Source organism: Colossoma macropomum, unplaced genomic scaffold, assembly GCF_904425465.1.
Source record: "Colossoma macropomum unplaced genomic scaffold, Colossoma_macropomum, whole genome shotgun sequence".
Lineage (NCBI taxonomy): Eukaryota > Metazoa > Chordata > Actinopteri > Characiformes > Serrasalmidae > Colossoma > Colossoma macropomum.
This window is the reverse complement of record NW_023494799.1, coordinates 16,270,123-16,288,856: the sequence shown is the minus strand read 5'-3', so window position 1 is coordinate 16,288,856 and position 18,734 is coordinate 16,270,123. Positions and strand designations below refer to the sequence as shown.

At 38.5% G+C, this 18,734-nt stretch overlaps 1 protein-coding gene across 2 annotated transcripts in view; it reads right to left on the bottom strand.

Moving 5' to 3' along the window:
• Nucleotides 1-476: 476 nt before the first annotated feature.
• tbl1xr1a (tbl1x receptor 1a) overlaps nucleotides 477-18,734 on the bottom strand; it is a 58,882-nt gene continuing 40,624 nt past the window's right edge. Inside the window, exons 4-17 of one of the 2 annotated variants that reach the window (XM_036585845.1) lie at nucleotides 8,918-9,020; nucleotides 8,474-8,619; nucleotides 6,653-6,872; nucleotides 6,047-6,179; nucleotides 5,093-5,234; nucleotides 4,942-5,005; nucleotides 4,763-4,860; nucleotides 4,619-4,679; nucleotides 3,319-3,440; nucleotides 3,143-3,217; nucleotides 2,077-2,204; nucleotides 1,812-1,977; nucleotides 942-1,043; nucleotides 477-827 (exon numbers count right to left, since the gene is read on the bottom strand). In XM_036585845.1, the coding sequence (XP_036441738.1) occupies nucleotides 801-827; nucleotides 942-1,043; nucleotides 1,812-1,977; nucleotides 2,077-2,204; nucleotides 3,143-3,217; nucleotides 3,319-3,440; nucleotides 4,619-4,679; nucleotides 4,763-4,860; nucleotides 4,942-5,005; nucleotides 5,093-5,234; nucleotides 6,047-6,179; nucleotides 6,653-6,872; nucleotides 8,474-8,619; nucleotides 8,918-8,975 (1,542 nt within the window). In that variant the 5' untranslated portion in view covers nucleotides 8,976-9,020 and the 3' untranslated portion in view covers nucleotides 477-800. The remainder of the gene's footprint in view (nucleotides 828-941; nucleotides 1,044-1,811; nucleotides 1,978-2,076; nucleotides 2,205-3,142; nucleotides 3,218-3,318; nucleotides 3,441-4,618; nucleotides 4,680-4,762; nucleotides 4,861-4,941; nucleotides 5,006-5,092; nucleotides 5,235-6,046; nucleotides 6,180-6,652; nucleotides 6,873-8,473; nucleotides 8,620-8,917; nucleotides 9,021-18,734) is intronic. The other variant, XM_036585846.1, reaches the window with a different exon arrangement.

Genomic DNA, 18,734 nt, shown 5'->3' with positions numbered 1-18,734 from the left:
TTGCTCCAACAATACTGCACAAACCAAACATAACATAATGCACTATGCATCCCTTTAAAATGTGCGCCCCTATTATTTAAGTATCTATTTTAGTTCAGCAGAATTTATGCCTCCTTCAGAAAAAAAAACAAAAAACAAAAAACAAAACAACAACCAAACCTTAAACGACTGCATTCGGACTTGAACAGTTTAACCAAAGCAACTACAACTGAAGAATAAAGAAAAGTTAAACGGTTTCAAGTCCCCACGTTTTTTTTTTTGTCTTTTTTGAACCACAAAATGTAAAGTACCAAAAGACTTTAAATAACTGTATTCTGTGTAAAAAAGAGAGAAAAATGAGTCCTTATTCCATGCAGCTGTGACCTTAAAAAACGCAAGTGTTGATAGAGCAAGAAAGAGAAAACACAAAAGTTGAGAAAAAGAAAATAGAAAAAAGCAGATATGTGTGCACACTGAAATGGAACTAACAACAAAGATTAAAATCTTTTCGCTCGTTTATTTCGATGAGATTGGTTTGAAGAACAAATAGTAAAATATCTTCCAAATTTGGTAAATATACCAGTCCTTTTTTCTTCGTCTTCTTTTGTATTTTTTCCCCCACCGATGTTACTTACAAAAGTCCCTTTTATGTCTCTGGTTGGAATCACGTCCACTCTGCTTGGTCTGTGTCAGGGTGCTTGTTTTCCTGTCTGTAGTGGCTGGCCATGGTACAATAGGGATTGTAGCAGTACATGGGGCAGGGACAGTCATTTTGGCTATGTACACATTCATAGTCGGTCCATGGCTTCCAACAAGCAGCGTTATTTCCTCAGATCTAATACACAAACCTAAAAAAAAAGAAAAAAAAAGTATTTATTCATGTAATCCAGAACATTTAATGTACTTCCATATTATGGCAGAGATCCCTCAGAAAAATGAAATACGGAGAAGTGAATACTTACAGAGCCATCCGATGCACTTGCCCCCACTTTGTCACCAGCTGCATTCCAGCAAACTTCGAAAATGCCCCCTGTTCCCCTGTAGCTATGAACTAAAGCACCAGTCTGTGGAAACAAAATGGAAAGCTTTCAGATGCCAGTTTTATTTAGTAAAATCTGGTGCCAAATCCCAAATCCAAAGCACTGGGTACTTTAACTTCCATGACATTTTTTCACAGGATTTTATCTTTGGTCAAATTTTATTTGCTTTTACATTTAGTCATTTAGCAGATGCTCTTATCCAGAGTGACTTAAAATACTGGACATCGTCTGATTATAGGGCTAACGCTTTTTTGTTTTCTATAGGGCACAACATCTAATCTTTCGTAATAAAATACATTTTTCTTTTGAAAAGTCTGTTTTATTCAGTGTTTATTGTTATAATAATGCACATTTTTTCTAGTATACTTTGACATTTTACTTTCACTGCACATACTTTTACACTTTTACTGCACACTCTGTCCAAAACCTGTTCAAAAAATTACAACATAATGTTTCCTTCTATCTATCTATCCGTCTGTCTGTCTGTGTATTTCAAAGCACACATAACTTTTTCAAGTAAGGTTCATGCCAAATTTGGTCTGTGCCAGGCAATTGTGAAAATATGTTGCCATACTGTGTTTTACAGCTGTGATCATGCAGCCTCAATATCACGTTTCACAACCTGCAGTACAGAACCCTCACACTGGCATTTTTCAGATGAGGCCATATCATTATTTTTTCTTCATAAGTTTATGTTTGTCATGTTACACCTTTTATTCTACCCACTAAACGAGTTAGGCCCCGCATCTCGTCTTGCTTTGGCTGTGCAGGGTTGGCGACAGGAGGTCTTACCTGTGTGTTCCAGATGTGTACACACTTGTCAAAGGAGCCGCTGGCCAGATGGCGGCCGTCAGGACTGAAGGCCACACTGTACACTGGCTCCTGGTGTTTGGTTAACGTGTGAATGCAGATGCCTCTATCTACATCCCATAGCCGAACAGTGGAGTCAAAGGATGCACTGAATTTAAAAAAAAATAATAATAGATCACATCATTATACAGTGAGTTAGCTTCAGTGTAAAGTAATTAGTATGAATGGGATGCAGTGTAGAGCCTACCTGGCAAGCATAAGATTGGCATTAGGATTGTTGGTGCCAGGGCCGGTTGGGCTCCATTTGATAGTGTATATTTCTTTGCTGTGAGCTTGTAAGTCATGAACGCATGTGTCCTGCTTCATACTCCAGATCTGAAATCATACAAAAAAACAGCTTCAGATAGATGAAAAGTACGAATTTCATACGGTGTGCACATTTATTAGGTACACCTTCACTGTTCTTACAGTCATTGGCCATTCCACATGAAAATTGTGTAACCAATATCCATAACTATTTTAAGGGGCTAAAAATCCTGGTAACTGATATCTGATGACACATTTTGAACATTTATATTTAATATTATACTCCAGTGTTAATTAAACCGTGGTTCACTAACAGATATAATTATCAGTTCTCCATTTTCACATTTATTAAACAGCAGAAACTCAGAGGGCTGGTTTCTTGGGGAGTCTTGAACTACACAGGATTTTGAGTGGTGAATTTTTATTGTAGTACAGCATTCCCCAGAATTTGGCTTTGGTTTCAGTTAATTTCCTAATATTTTTCATCTCTCTTCTTCAGAACCATATGTGTTGTATCCTGTGCTAAAGGCTGGTTTGGGTACATTTGCAATGTTTTTCTTATTTTAACCATGGTACTGTTTTATGTTTACCAGTTTACCATATATTGCCATCATGGATGTCAAAAAGGGGCTCCCAAGTAGTAACATTTCGCTGTATAACTGAGATATTACAAGTTTGAATTCTCATGCACCAAACAAAAACTGATAAACATCAGTTGATAAATACAAGTTTAAATATCGGCCAACGTTAACAGCAAAGCCATATAATGGCTTTAGGGCTGAAAATGGTTCACCACCCAAATAAAATCTCATCAGCAGTGGTCCTGTGGGGGTTTATTTCCACTGACGGACAGGGTACAGTGTGCAGCAACAGATGGGCTACAGTCAGTAACTGAAAACCTACACAGTACACCCATATGGTAGGTGCTTCTGACAAAATGGCCAGTAAGTGAAGAACCTGGTAAAAGCCAAAATCAGTGCAAACTTTTTAGGCACTTATGAGCCTACCTTCAGCGTCATGTCATCAGAACAGGATGCCAGCAGGTTGCCAGTCGGATCCCATTTGATTGCATTTACTTCATTCTGGAGGAGTGAGAAAGAGAACAAGTCTGAGAACACATCTTTTTTTGGCAAAACACTGCCAACTGGAGCAGCATGGAGGCTAACCGGCAGACAGGGCTTACTGTGTGTCCTTGGAATGTCTTGATGGGTCGGTCCTGGCCCAGTTTGCACACATGAATGCACATGTCCGTGCTGCAGGAGGCGAAGGTGTTGTTGCTCTGCCAGTCCACATCCAGAGCAGGAGCTGAGAGAGAGAGAGAGCAAGTGAGTGAGTTGTTGTTTTTCACATGGCTTTATTCACCCCAGGCTACTTTAGCTCAAGTACAACTCTCCTTCAGAAAAACTGGTATATCAGTGTCACCTCCAGATAAAAATGCCATGTCTGGCATCATCACCTAAGCACTGTAGTTCCTTAAAGTCATACATACCATCATGTACACATATAATATAAAAATACCAAACTCTGCGATCAGGAACAGCAGAGATATCAGACTGAGAATAGATGTGATTCCTTTCAATGTATTTAAGGTATTTTTACTAGGGCTGCAAAACAAATCTTGATTTTTGATTATTCATGAGAATCAATCAACTAATAATTGATTAATCAGCTTAAATGTGGCCTAAAATATGAAGAACAGCAACAATAAAGTGTCTAGCAATGTTGACAAACTGAGGTACAGAGCTCAACTACCACCAAGGAAAAAAATGTAAATCTTTGTTTGAACATACCCACAACACGTAGATAAATAATAGTAAATATGTAGATTAACATTATAGCTCTTCAGACCACAACATTTTATATGTCAGTAGGTTTCCAGAATGAGCTGATGGCATTTTTTTTCCCTTGAAATTTATGTTTATAAATCATTTTTAATGTTCAGCAATAATTGTTCTTTTTCTTTGATTATCTGTTAATTTGTTAACTCAATTTAGCTTAGATGTCACTTTGAAAATGTAAAAAAAATATATATATATCAATAGAAATTTGTCATTTTTTTTATGCTTGATATAATTGATAATGTCAAATAATTGCTCCAGCCCTCATTTACACTTTTTTTTTCCTTCAGTCGTCCTGTAAGTGAGAGATGATTGCATGGGGGGAGGCTTTTCCTTGTATGCTTTCATTTTTTTTCATATCTTAGAATAGAACAGGCAGAAAAAATAAAGGATTAAAGAGACTGAACAGGGCTGAGAGAAGGACGCACTCGCTTCCCCACTGCTACACTAAACCATACACAGTGCCAGCGGCTCAGACACTGCCATGTTTTCCATTTGTAAAATGGAGATTTTGCGTTTACTTGATGTTTCACAAGACATTTTCAATTTTGCATTTCTTTTTTTATTTTGGGATGGATGGTCTTTCATTTCCTCTACTGACCACTCGTGTCTGATCTGAATGTAATAATGTAGACAGAAAAGTACCTGAATGGAAGGGGAACTGCTGCTTAGCCTCTCCTGTATGAGCATCCCAAATAATTGTTGTCTGGAACAAACAAACACACCAATCAGCACATTTAACAAAGCTAATAAGACAAACAGCCTCACCAAAGAGGACTCTGTACTTACCTTATCTACACCAGCACTAAGGATGAAATTTCCTTTTTTGTTCCATTTCAACGCAAATATAGGACCTTTATGTTGACCCAGAGTACTGGCAAGATTCCCTGTAACAGACATTATCTCATTATTAAATAACACCAGCACAAAGTGTTATCTTGTTTGAAGCAGAATGAAGACGCACTCACCATCTTTAGTCCATATTCTGGCAAAGCCATCATAAGAGCCTGTGGCTAATAATGTACCCTCACTCTGTGAATAAAACAACAGACATGTCAAACTTGCCAACAGCAAAAGAGAAGAAGCAGAAAAGCACCGCACAGCATAAGCAGGACTTACATTCCAGTCTAATGATGTAACGTCTTTGTTGCTGGGGACATCCTGGCCGCCCTCTCGTATACAGTGCCTGAGGACTAGCTGTGTGGAGCTGCTGGTACTGTTCTCACTTAGGTTCCATATACGAGCAGTGGAGTCCCCAGACCTGTGAAGAGAGAGGGGAAATGAGCAAGAGACAACAGAAAGACTGTAGCTGTGTGCTGCCACTCTGTTTACAACATGGCCAATCGACAAAGGAAGCAACGTACAGAAATGAAAATTCCTGACAGAAACCGCAATTAAGGATACACAGAAAACCAGAAAAAAGGTATAATTTACCATCTTATTTATGCTTTTGAACGACCGTAACAATGCTGAAGATGCTTCAAATATGACAATCGCCATGTTGGGAAAGACAAGAGGACTGGAGGACTAGTTTAATCTTGCTTATAAATATTAAAATTTGAAAAATTAGAAAGTATAATACTGCATGGTTCCCCAAAGCTGAATTCCAAAGCGACTCCGCTATAACAGTGGAAATGTTTTTTTAATATGTAAAGCATTTGGACATGGCTTTGGAACTTCCACCTGTCAGTCTGAAGTTTCTCCAGCAGGGGGCCCTATTAGCTCATTAGTCACTCAAGTGTTATTTCGAAACAAGAAGTAAAAGCCAAAAGATATTGAGTTAAAGAATTTAATTAAATCAGTTAATGCTAAAAAACAAGTCAGCTAAAGACTGCACTGAGCACAGCTGCAGTGGACTGTGAGTATTTTACTGTTGATCTGCAGCTCAAAGTGTTTAAACGTGTCTGCGCTGACTAGCTTTAGTATTATTTTATATAAAACAAATGATTATTTGGACACATGGTTCCAAGCATCTGAGCAGTAATACAGATGAAGGGAAGACAGGAGGCTAGGCAGGAACAGCAGAGCAGCACATGAAGAGCGAGAGAGGGGAGCAGTTGGTGAGAGACTGACCCAGAAGCAAGCAGGTCACTGACAGGGTTCCAGGCGCAGATGAACACCTCAGACTCATGGCCCCTCAGCACCATGGCTTTATTCTGCGGGATCTCCACATCCCCATCCACCTCCATCATGTCTGCATGGTTATCTGCACAGAGCACAGCACAGACGGGGGGAATTAGACATACACGAATAGAGATTCATCACTATTAGCTCAAGAGGATAAATGCTCTCCCAATCATGCTATAGTTTAAGCTAGGAGGTCAAACACTTCTATGAAAAAGATCTGACCATTAAATCGTTTACTTTTGATGTATATTCATTCGAGTACTGGGTAGCATTTGAATGCATTTAAACCCTTAAATGTCCAGGACTCGCTGGCAGGCCCAGGCTCCATTTCTGACCGCTATATCTTCAGAATATCTCAGACAGTTTGCGTTGATTTCGAATCTAGTTTGTGAATATTACGTCTTAAGATGTAATAATCTAGTCTTAAGCCTGGATTATTACATTAAACATTTAACAGATTTAAATCAGTATTTATGTCATAGCAAATTTAAGGTTTACTTAAAAGTCAAAAATGTAATGTTGTAACTGACAAGAAAGAAGAGTTAAGCTCACTGGGTAAGGCATGTGCACCGTTCTCCTCTCCGTTGGCGGTGTTTTCTCCATTTTTGGCGTTGCCCTGCATATTGGCGCTGGTGGCAGGGGGTGCTGCAGCGGCCTGTTGCTGGGCCAATTTGTCTCGGTATGCCTGTTGTCGCGTCTGTACCACATCCGGCATTACCGCATCAATCAGCGACAGAGACTCGATCGGCCGGCCGTCAAACAGCGTGCCATCCTGCAGACGGGAAAAAAACTCAGCACTTATGCTTCAGTAGCCATTAGACAAGAGGCACTCAGACTGACTGAGGAGACTGACACCTTATCCTAACTGCAAGCGAGTGCTCAAACGTAGTGTCATATTGCGTCGTAAAGCATTCAGGATGTGTACACTAGAAATAATAAGGAAGCGTGTTAAGTTCACATAAACAAACTACAGACCCATCAGCTAATAGCCTCAGCTATGAGTGCCATCTATTTTTCAAGATTAGGATATTTTAGCTACACATTTCACATTTGTGCAACAGTAGGTTAAATTACTTTCAGCTCATTGTTGTTCTTGATTTGCTTTTTTTCGTTTGCTTGCTTTGACTTTTGTTTAGCTGTTTTTAGTTACCTTTCTTATTGTATTTTATTTCAAATCCTTTTTTACTATTTTATTCTCTTATTGTCTTAGTGTTTTACTGTTCATCACTAAACTTTACTGTCAGACAAGTTCTTAATCTGTTTTCATTTTAATGTTTTTTACTCCCGCTGACGCTCGGCTGCATTAAAGAAATGAAGATTCTCCTCAATGTACACCTGAGCTTAAATAAGAAATATGATAAGGAAATAATGTTGGTATAATGATCTGAACTACACTCTGGTTAAAGTCCTTATAAAACTGAAAACAAGTGTTACAGCACTTTTCTTCTTAAAACTAATCCCTTTGGATTAGTTTCTCTGCATCCATTTTTGGCTATTTTTGTGTTTTGGCCAAAAGCAGATGGCTTAACCGCAGTATTTTTGTTGAGGTGGAACATCAGGACGACACCTCAAAAATAGAAACCATAAAAACGGTGTCTGTCAAAAATTTGTACTGCTTCACTGATTGTAAAAGGAGTGTTTATAGTATTGCCTTATGAACAATATTGCATTAATTTCACTGCAGACTACAACTGTAATATGCTTGCAATATGCAACACAAAAAAAATCAAACAGACAGACCACTGATGAGACAAGATAAACGTCTGGCTTGATTTATTTGATCAAAAATGTGTTTGCTTGACCATTCTTGACAAATTCTGTGATTTGTTAGAGGGCTCCTTTGCATATTGTAACATGTGATTTCAATATTGCAAAGCCAAATACAATAGCAATTAAGCAAACATATCGTGAAGCCTTGTGGGGCCTTTTTATGAATGTTCCACTGAACAAGCGTGTACAAGCTCCTCCTTCTATGCATAGAAACGTAAACATTTTAAAATTCGCAAAAAAAAATAAAAAAAAAAAAACAATGAGCCTCATTCACCAATATCTTCCTAGGTTTCTTCTTAAATTTGTTCTTGAGAAAGGTTCGAAAAAAAGTTCAAGTCAAATTCATGACGTGTTCTTAAAGTGCAAAACTGTTCGCACCTTTGTGCTCTTGAGTGTGAATAGATTCTATTCTTATTCTTAAATCCCAAATAAGAAAACGCTGGTGAATGTCAGCATCTTCGTGAAAACTGTGTAAGAGGTTTTTAAGAAGGAGAAATTTCTTCTAAAGAACGGTTGGTGAATGAAGCCCAATGTGTCCACAAAAAAGTAATAACTGGTAATCATAAAGCTAAATTATATTAAACAAACTGAGCTCCATCTTACCTCATTGATGCTAACTTCTGCCTCCACATACTGCAGGCCCTTCTGGATGATGGAGATGAGGGCAGCAGGGGGCACTAGGGCTCCGTTGATGTTGGACTGGCTGATATGGCTCTCTATGCCAAACGTGAAGGCTGAATGGGAAAACCCTGCCAGTGGGGGAACGACAAACACATCAGTGTGCGTCTCTCACAGGGACCGCCTTACTCTCATGCCAGAGCCTCAGAGAAGGCACAACGTGTGCTCAAGCGCAACAATGTCCTGATTGTGCGTTTTTGTTTAATGGTAAACACAGATGCTGGCCAGTAACGGAATCTGAAATTTACAAATCCAAAACATACTTCTCCAGAATAAGAAATGGCCAGATTAATAACTTATGCAACTTTGAAGAGTTTGGTTTCTTTAAACGAGCCACTTGTAAGTCTTTGGGAAATTAAGCAAACATACCTGACTCCTGTAGGTATCTGTACACCAGAAAGTTGACCTCATCACTGCTTATGCTCATCTTTACACCTGCTTACACCATGAGGTCAGCACACAGGACACAAGCCTGCAGAAAAGAGAGACACATGACACCCACTTAGCATGAGAGTCAATAACAGTAATGATATTGGGCAAAAAAGAATGCAGATGAGAGGTTTCTGCTCAGGGGATTCGCAGAATCACAGGGTGTATAAAAAGCCCTTCGTGCTGTTAAACTGGGTTAACAGCTCTCCCTGCCAAGAGAGACATGAGCATGTACACTGCTGCCAGGGTATAAAAGTGGATAGTGCACTTCTTTCTCTCCTGCATAGCTCAATAACAAGCTGCACTTCCACAAGTCACCATACTAAACTGGTGGTGCTGTTGCATCAAAATCGCCAGTGAAGGTAAACTCATGTCTATAGCTCTAAGAGGGGTCTATTATTGTACTTGGATTACTTGAAAATGTTTGGCTCTACTGAACTCAGCACTCGCATTTAGACCACTGGTGTCCATGCCAGTGTGTCAATTAAAATTAACTACAGAATTCCTCAGATACAGCTCTATACTGTCTACTATCACAGCATTGCAGGGATCAGCCCAAATGTTTCTAGCAATAGGAACATTTGAGCCTAACGCAGATAAGCTATACTTCCAATGTTAATGGTGGACACTGATGTCTGTAGTTTAGATTTATTACATGCTCGTATGCAAATCCTGACTGAATGAAGCCTGTGTTTACATAGGGTTATGAGCTTCATTTCTAGAGAAGCAACTTACAATCATAAATCATAAGTTAATGAATATTTTACAACAAATTTCAATGAATTTAAAGCATGTCAAATATCAAATAATCATTTTGTGCAGTACTGTACAGCATCTCCAATTGCATCATTTTCACAGTATTTGCTTGGTGAAATTGTGATGGTATCTGACTGTCTAGGATCCATTTCAGAATTTGGATTATTGGTTAACCAATGAAATAGTTGATCGAGCAGCGGCACTTTATAGAACTGAACAAAACTGACGTTCCTGAGACCACACAGCATCTGCTCTGATTGACTTCAGCAGATAATAATGTAGGCCTTTAAAGTAACAGCAATGGTGCTGCATAACAATATAGCTGCACAGACAGGAACATGCTGTGTTATTCAAAAACAGCTGGATGTGTTACGGAGGCTGTGTATTCAAGCTAACCAGTGTCATGTTAGACAAAAAACGCTGTGTCTGGACATAGCTAACATCAGCTAGCATAGTCAGCCTAGTCTGCCTTCAAAGTCACGTCCCTAACACATCACTGAACGTGCTCATGCTGAAAGGGTAACCAAGTACAGAAAAGCCAGCAATGCCAACTAGAAACGATTTCAAATATATATATTACTCAACTGCATAGTGAAATCTGTGATGATCCAGACACCGTAAAACTCATCTCATCTTAAGACTAAACTGCTACCTCCAGGTAGCTCAAAAAGTAACTCAACACACCACTGAAAAACATGCTCAGGATTTGCCACTGAAGGATGCGGTTTGTTTGCAAACAAATCCATTTTCTCCTGTTCTCTCTTGAATTCCAGCAAAGAACAAAAGCGTTCATTTATACATCATGGGCGTTTTCGGGTGGTGGCGTTTTATTCTATTTCAGGAGAGAACAGCTGTGGTGATGAAACACCTCTCTCTTTCCTCTCGCTTTCCTTCCCTGCAGCAGACGACTCAAACCTCAACTCATGGTGGTTGTGAGAAACACCTTTCTCTGTAAGCTCAATTAGTAATATCAACATGTAAAATTCTGAATCAAATGAAACAAGGGTCAAAAAGATAGAGAAACGGCTACAAAAAAAAAAGAGCTTAAAGAAAAAGACTGGAGCCCTGTTGGAAATGGACATTTGGAAATGAGGGGAAGATTGTTCTAAAAAATTTGTTAAAAAAGTACAAAATATTTTGTGTAATACCATTCGGACATGTTCACATTTATTCTTTTAGCGAACACTTCTCTTTACAGAAATTCTGCTGTACTTCTGGGTACTTTATGGCATGCGCAGCCCTGCAGGTCAGTAAAGGCACATGGGTTAGCTGACTGTGAGAATTACACCGTCATACTAAAACAAGAAAGTGCACTGTCTGATGCAAAACACCACTGGTGCTTTATAGCCTTTCTTTATCCTAGCTGAAGTATAATTACTCTGATCAAAGGACCTTTTTCACATCAGTAAACATTTGTCATACTACAATGGCAGCAGCTCTAAATTTACTCTGCATTTGTGTACTTCTACACCTCTTCTGCTTCCCGCTGATGTGGGTGCATGCCAGTTTCTTCCCTTTCAATAATCAACACAATGGCAATTAGTGATAACAGTATTACCTTATACACAGCCTCCTTATGGAGATTCTTTAGTCTGCTAAATGTGAATGAGAAAGTGAGTGTTTAAGTTATAAAAGGATTCATTCTTTTAGAAATTTAGAAACTATTCTTGGTGTTATGGAATATTATTTAAGTAGATTCATGCCATTTATTGCACAATCTACTGACACGTTGATGTAGATTTGTGTCTTTACAGGGAAAAAGCTTTAATTGATCAATTCTATTGAAAACTTTTGCTATTCCTATTTACACATTTAATACACAAAAGTAAAACATAGAGGTTTAGCCAATCAGATAACAACACTACTATGGCAGCCAATCAGGCAGTGGAAGAGAACCTGAACGGCGTCTTCAAATCAATGCGTTTTATCTCATGTCGTAGCCAAATTAAATCTCTGCAACAGTGCAGAGTGCTCATCTATATTATCGAGCTGTTGGATCAACGGCCAAAGAGGACTGCTCCCTTTCAATAAATCACCCACGTGCTGCAAGACCACCTAGCCTCTAAAGTAGAACAGGGAAATCCAGGCATTTGCAGCCGAGAGACTTCAGTACAGAAATAATGGGTGGGGAAATTCCCGTCTCTTAGTCACGCACAAAACAAGCTACAAAAAGACGTTTTAACAAGTAATGCGTGGCAAAAGGAAACGTCCAAAGAGCTCATAAAATAGGTCATAAATTGTTCTTTGGAATGCAAATATTGTGATGCATCCTGTGCCTTAGAGCAGCCATCATCTAGTCATTGTTGGTGCTCAGAGTGTGCAAGATAATCTTCATTGTATAATCAGACAGGCCAGGTTGCATAACGGTGAAACACAAGCACACAGGGTTTGTGTATTATTTCGGCCTGAAGGGGATGTCTGACAAAATGGTACTATGAGAATGATATTGATGAAAGGTAGAGCTGTGACATGGTTGCTATCAGGTGAGGGAAAGGTAACAAGTCACTTCCATGTCCAGTTTAGTCAGCTGTGTCAGCTGACTGTAAGTTTAGTCATAAATTAGGGGGTAAAGTCTATGTTAACCATATGTTGAGAGAAGCTGGCTTAAAATGAGCAACATACAGAATTTCGATTGCAACACAAACATTTACGGTGCACTGTATCTATCACAGATCGTAGATCAAAATGGTTGCATAGAATGACTGTCTACAGCCATTTACCACTGCTAATGACAAGCAGAAGATACTACAGCCACGAAATTAACAGAGTAAGGGAGCTAACATTTTTTAGTATTAAACACAGTCCAGTTAAAGTATATCTGTCCAATTAGTCGTAATTCAACTACTGATGGTTTAGAGTAATTGTATGGTGGAGTACTCGACAAGAAACAAAAAAAAAAGATTAATCCAAAATTTTAAAAAAGTCTGACAAGTGTGTGAAATTTATTTACAGTTACACATTATTACACTATTAAACATAATCTTAACTACCGTTTAACCTAAATGTGGAAACTCACCAGCAGCAAGCAGTTTTGTACACTGCATAGCTGTGAGTCTTCTGATGGAAGATACAGCCTGGAGACTGAGAACCAAGTTATTGTAATACACTGCTTTCGACATATTGGTTTTGCTCTAGCACCGTCTTGACACGTCTGCTCCTGCGCAACGTAAAAAATATCAGCTGTCGTTGTCACTCTGCATGTCAGTTAAATGGCCTCTTCCTGTAAAAGTTGGCTAAATTAAAGGACGCAATTTTCAGATTCAGTAGGGATAATTACAATAGCTGGCTTGCTTGCGGTCCTCAGTCTGGAGATGTTCAAACTGGAATAGCTTTGTGATAAATTTGACAACAAATTAGCAACGAAAGCTAAATAATCAGCACTGAATTTGCTGAACACACATTTGCTGGACAAATTTGCTGTCAGTGTTAAGTTTCCCACCTTACAAATGGAACCCCCATCTGAATTTTTTTTTTATCACCATATAACAGTTTCAGCGTAGCCTTAAGTTATACCTTAAAATTTACAATTTACACCAGCAAAAAAAGCAAAATCTTGTCATTTTAAGTAGCTCGCCTGAATGTTTACGTTCAATCTAGGCTAAAATCAAACTTGCAACTGGTGGTTACTGCCCATTCAATGAGTTAAGAAAGTAACAATCAATTACAGAGAACTGAAAATTAAGTTTTTATTGTAATCCTACACCAACATCTGTTGTTCCTTTATTTTATTATTATCGTTATTTACGTCACAGTAATTCATAGTAACGCAAATATAATATGATGCATCACAGGTAGTGCTGAAGGTGTGTATCTGACCCACTGAAATCCCAAATCCAACCCACCCAAGTGAAGAAAAGAAGAAGAGAAGAAAAAAAAGGGGGAATTGGGAAGAAAATAATGATGAGAATGATAGCTACAATAGTAGACAGAACAGATGGGACATATAGCACACAAAATAATATATATGTATAATCCCTACACATATCACAAATGCGAACAATTAATATTCTTTTGCAATACCAATACGAGTATAGACAATAAAGCCATAAATAAATCTAACAAAAGCAAATCACACACCCACACAAAGACACAGACTTACACACCTAAACAGGGAAAACACAGATTAACCCTTGCCCAGATTACAAGGCTGATCACACCTGCATGTGAAATATGAGATTTCTTCAGTCTTTATAGCTTTTTCACACAGTTCCTTCGATAACAATGAACTTTGCCCATACAAGTGTCTCAAATACAAACTGTACAGTAAGAGCGTCTCGTACTTCAGCAATTTTATAAATAAATAAAGATTGACAATCCATGATGCTTCTCGCATTCATGACCCTACTGAGCTTTTAACACTAGCATCTCGAGCAGCGCACGCAGCAAAAAAATGGCCACATAACAGTTGAAATTCTAATAGCTGTATATGTATTTCTTTTACAGACGATTATGTCAAATGCCATCTCCAGCAGTCCCTTTCGGCAACGTGGGCATATGGCCCGCATCCCCCCCTGGCGTCTGACAATTAAGCCAAGTTCAAAGGAAAGGCGGCCTGATCAATCCAGCAGAAGAACAATGAGCAGTGCTTATTACATGTCACATGCTAGCAGACACTGTCACAATGGATTAAGGAGGATATGGCGGTAAAGTGCTTGTGATGCAACACGCTCACCAAGGAGGAACGAAAGAAGGGGGAAGACAGGGCCGCCGAGATTAATGTGTCACCTCGCCTGACCTACTTTGGGCTTTGGATCTATCAGTGCCAATTTGACCATGGAGGGAATATTACACGGCAGAGGCATAAATGGATTTCTCTCCCTCTGCCTGTGTTATGCTTCAAGTGTCCTACTGGCCTCGCGGAGGTCAACGTTTTCCGTCGGGCTCGGGCAAAACGAAGGCAGCTCTGTCCCCCTTGGGGAAGCCTTGTTAAAAGTACATTCTAGGTGTGTCAGGTCATTAGCTTGGGTATCTTTTATCATGAATCTACAAATCCTCTTCTGCTCCCAGTAACTGCTCTATAAATCCCCGCTCACCTAGGGCAGCAGTTATACTGCTGGAAAAGAAAAAAAAAAAAGGGCAATGTTGCAAAGATCTCTCCCTGTTTACATCACTTTCTGTACATAAACAGCCCTCTCAGTACACAGCTTATTACAGTCGTATGTAAAAGTTTGGTCAAAGTATGTGTTTTGCTGATTTTCTAATAGGGAACGAATTGAACACTGCATTTTTCTGTAAATATTATGGCACAATTTCTATTTATTTAGCAAACAAACAGTAAATGTGCATTAAAATGTGCAGTTCTCTGAAGAGGACATGTTAACTTATTATCATGTTGAATACATTGATCATAAAAATTGTCTACGTGGATTTTTTGGTCATTCACTTTAAAGAAGCAGCATTCCAACAGATTTCAATATATCCTACACACAGGGTCAGTATGGCCTCCGTCATCTCACCGCATCATAAGCAGAAACTGTTTGTGGCACAGACAAAATTTCAAACAATGGTGGTGCAAATGGAGATCAATCCAGTCTATGTAACGTCGTAGACGGCATGGTGGCACTGTCGCCTCACAGCAAGAAGGGCCTGGGTTCAGTTCCCCAGCCGGGTGACCAGGGTCCTTTCTGTGTGGAGTTTGCATGTTCCCCCGGGTGCTACGGGTTCCTCCCACAGTCCAAAGACATGCAGCCAGGTGAACTGGTAATGCTAATGCTAAGTGTGAATGTGTATATGTCTGTGTGTCTGCCCTGGGATGAACTAACAAAAACTGTTAGAATCAAGAAAATGAGAAGTGTGATAAGTTACGCAAGAAAAAAAAATGCCACTAAACGACTTTTTTTATTAGCTGTTTGGAGGCTTTAGTAAATAGCTTTCTTTTTTAGTTCAATTTCTTGTATTCAGTCATACTTTTGCTTCAGCAACAATTTCAACTGAAAAATAAATGTAAAAGGAAATGTACTATTATTTCCTATTTGGTGAATTTTCAAATTCGACTTTCTTGGGCACTATTTAAATGTAATTCTCACTAAAACAGAGACAACAGTCCAGTATTACTGTTTGCCACTGATGCTCTCGCGATGTCAAATTTACTAGATGTTTAAAAAACAAAAAAAATATGAACCGAAATGGCCAACCTTTTTAGGACTGACCTATGCTTTTGCAATTAAAATGTCTTTAGAACATTTACAGTACTTGTTCCTAACCAACAAAACTTTGGCAACATGATTTTACGCAAATAACAGAACATTTTTTGCATGAAACTTATATGACGCATGGCATACCCTAAAAAACAATGTTGTACACAATTAGTTGATGTACAAGTATGCGTCAGTTATGCATGTACAGTTGTATGAAAAAGTGTGAACACATCAAATTGCAGCTTTTGTTGATTTACTATGTAAACTGTAAGACACATGTTCAACAGACAAAACACAAATACAGAATGTTGCTTTCAGTGCAATTCCTATTATTTGCTCAGTTTAACGCAGTTGCAAAAATAATAATAATAAAAAAAAAAAAACATTCACTTACAGGCATTTAACAAGTTGCCTGTTACTGTGCCTCTGAAGCTTAATATTAATGACCTCTGCTCTGACTGGTCAGCTGTTTTGCATGTGAAATGTGACATGTAAAACTCTCTGGTTAACTAAATAATGGCAAGCACTCAACGTAACGTGATCCAAACATGTTTGAGTCTAGAGTCAGAAGAGAACAAACTGGCTCCACACCAAAACCACAGCAGGACATTCCAGACTGTTAAATATTTTACTTAACATGAGTTTTTATTTATTACGAAAGAAAAGGGCAAAATCATCTCAAATAAAAATCAACACTTGTCTACACTAAAAACATTAGAAACTGCTTTCTAAAAATGGGCCTTTCATAATAAAGCTTATTACTTTATCACCTCATTACTATTTACCCTACTATGACAACGTTGGGGGTATAACTGATGATTTGGAGAACAGAGACTGAATTATCTTTCTCAATATGTGTGGCAGTGGAAACCTACAAACTTTATGTCCAACTCTTTGTTGTCTTTGTTACAATTGCTACATCGCAATCAACACAATGACATCATGATCAAAGAACTTCTGCTGTTAAAATTAAGACTATATGCTAACATAAATGCTACCAGAGCCAGGACAGTGTTACTGAATGTGTTTAAAGGTATTGAAAACTCAAAGTCCAGCATATAGAGAAGGTCGATATGATGGCTCAGCTGTTTCCAACGCCTACAGTGGCTACAATGATTGCAGCTGTGCTGTTGAAATATGCATGATAATGAATATCATCAGAGCAGAGTGTGACACGACATAGTGCTGTCCTTGTTAAGCGCATTGGTAAACAGATCACTCGCTATGTATCTGCTAGCTAGGAAGGTAACAAATCTCAGCACAGTGCTTTACTACTGGAAAGAGCTCAAAATGTGCAGAAGAACAGACATTCTCTGGAATTTCAGAAAAATGAAACCTATTCGCAAATAGGTTTACTGCTACAAGGTTCACTAAAACAAGTTTTCACACTTGCTCCCCATACCTGTGTCCGCAGCCAGGATCGATTCTGGGCTTGTTTGGGAGAGGGGCACATTACTGCAAGTTTGTTTTCGCATTTCGAAGTGTGAACTGATTTGCATATTTCACCTGTTTTTCCAAAATGTTGACAGCAGGTTAATTTCTTTATTGTTTTTGAGAATAAAGGGAGGGCAACTGACAACAGAATAATATTATGTTTCCTTTGGTAGGCTACCAAAGGAACATAACATTTTTGACCATGGTGGACATATTTCTGGCAAAGCTCTCAATGCAAGCACTCATTTTCCTTCCATTACAAAACTTGAAACATGGAGTTAGGTATAGCGTTGGGGTAGTTACTTAAAAATTCATTTCAGATGCTTAATTAAATCTAGTTAGAAATTTATATCACTGCACAATTGAAATTTCTGACTATTTTTGGTATTTAATAAATATATATATTTTTTTTTTTAAATACAACCACCTAAGATGCTTAAGTAAACCAATTTTGTTAACTAAAAAACTGAATTACGTTACTTCCAAGTTACTCTCTAAAACCTATAAAGAAACAAAAATCAAGTTGGGTTCTCTCTTCTTGGGGAACATGGGTCTTTACCATCTATTGTAAAGTATTATGCTGGTTATGTGGCAAAATTAACCAATCACGTTACTCTACACACAATGCCAGAAGCAGACAGCATTCACTCTGTGGACCCCACCATGAAGCACATAGATGAAGCAAAGCCACCATTTTCAGTATGACCAGAGATCAGTTCTATGGACTGCTCCCAGGCTCAGAAACAGCATTCATACGTGGCCAAAATGTACCGAACTCTCAGGGCAAAGAGTCTTGAGTCTCTAGTGTGAAAATGCCCTTAGTTTGCAGGGATGCAAGGTTTTGGAACTTTCAATGTTTACAAAGCAATCCAACTGATTTACAGTCAAAGGAAGGACACTCCCTTTTCTCAACAATGAGAGACCTTTAAAAGACCAAAAAAAAAACCAAAAACAATTATTATTATTATTATTATTATTATAACAATAAAAAAAAATAATAAAAAAAAACTTTGGCCAAAAAAGTTAGACTTAGAAGAAAATTTTGGCTGGCTGGCTGGTTGAGTGCAGCCCTTTTTTCTGTCAGGAGTATTTTTCTTTCTTTTTAGGTGGAAGACAGATCAAGAGAAAGGCAGTCACATCGCCACTCTACAGCACTCAAGAGGCCAGAGGAATGTGAGGTTATTCGGGGAAAGGCTTTTCTGTAGAGGTTTGACATGGTTGAAATCCTTGAAGGAACTATGAACAACATTTTCTGCCTTCTCTTTTGGATGGAAGAGCTCCAGGGGTTCCATAGGAGTGGAATTTATATGAATACAGTATCGTTCAACAAAGGAGCCAATAACAAAAGAAGAACAAAGTGACTGCCCAACGACAAACGATTAGGAGGAAAAAATGCTTCATAGTGTGAAACTCTGTCGCAACAAATTATT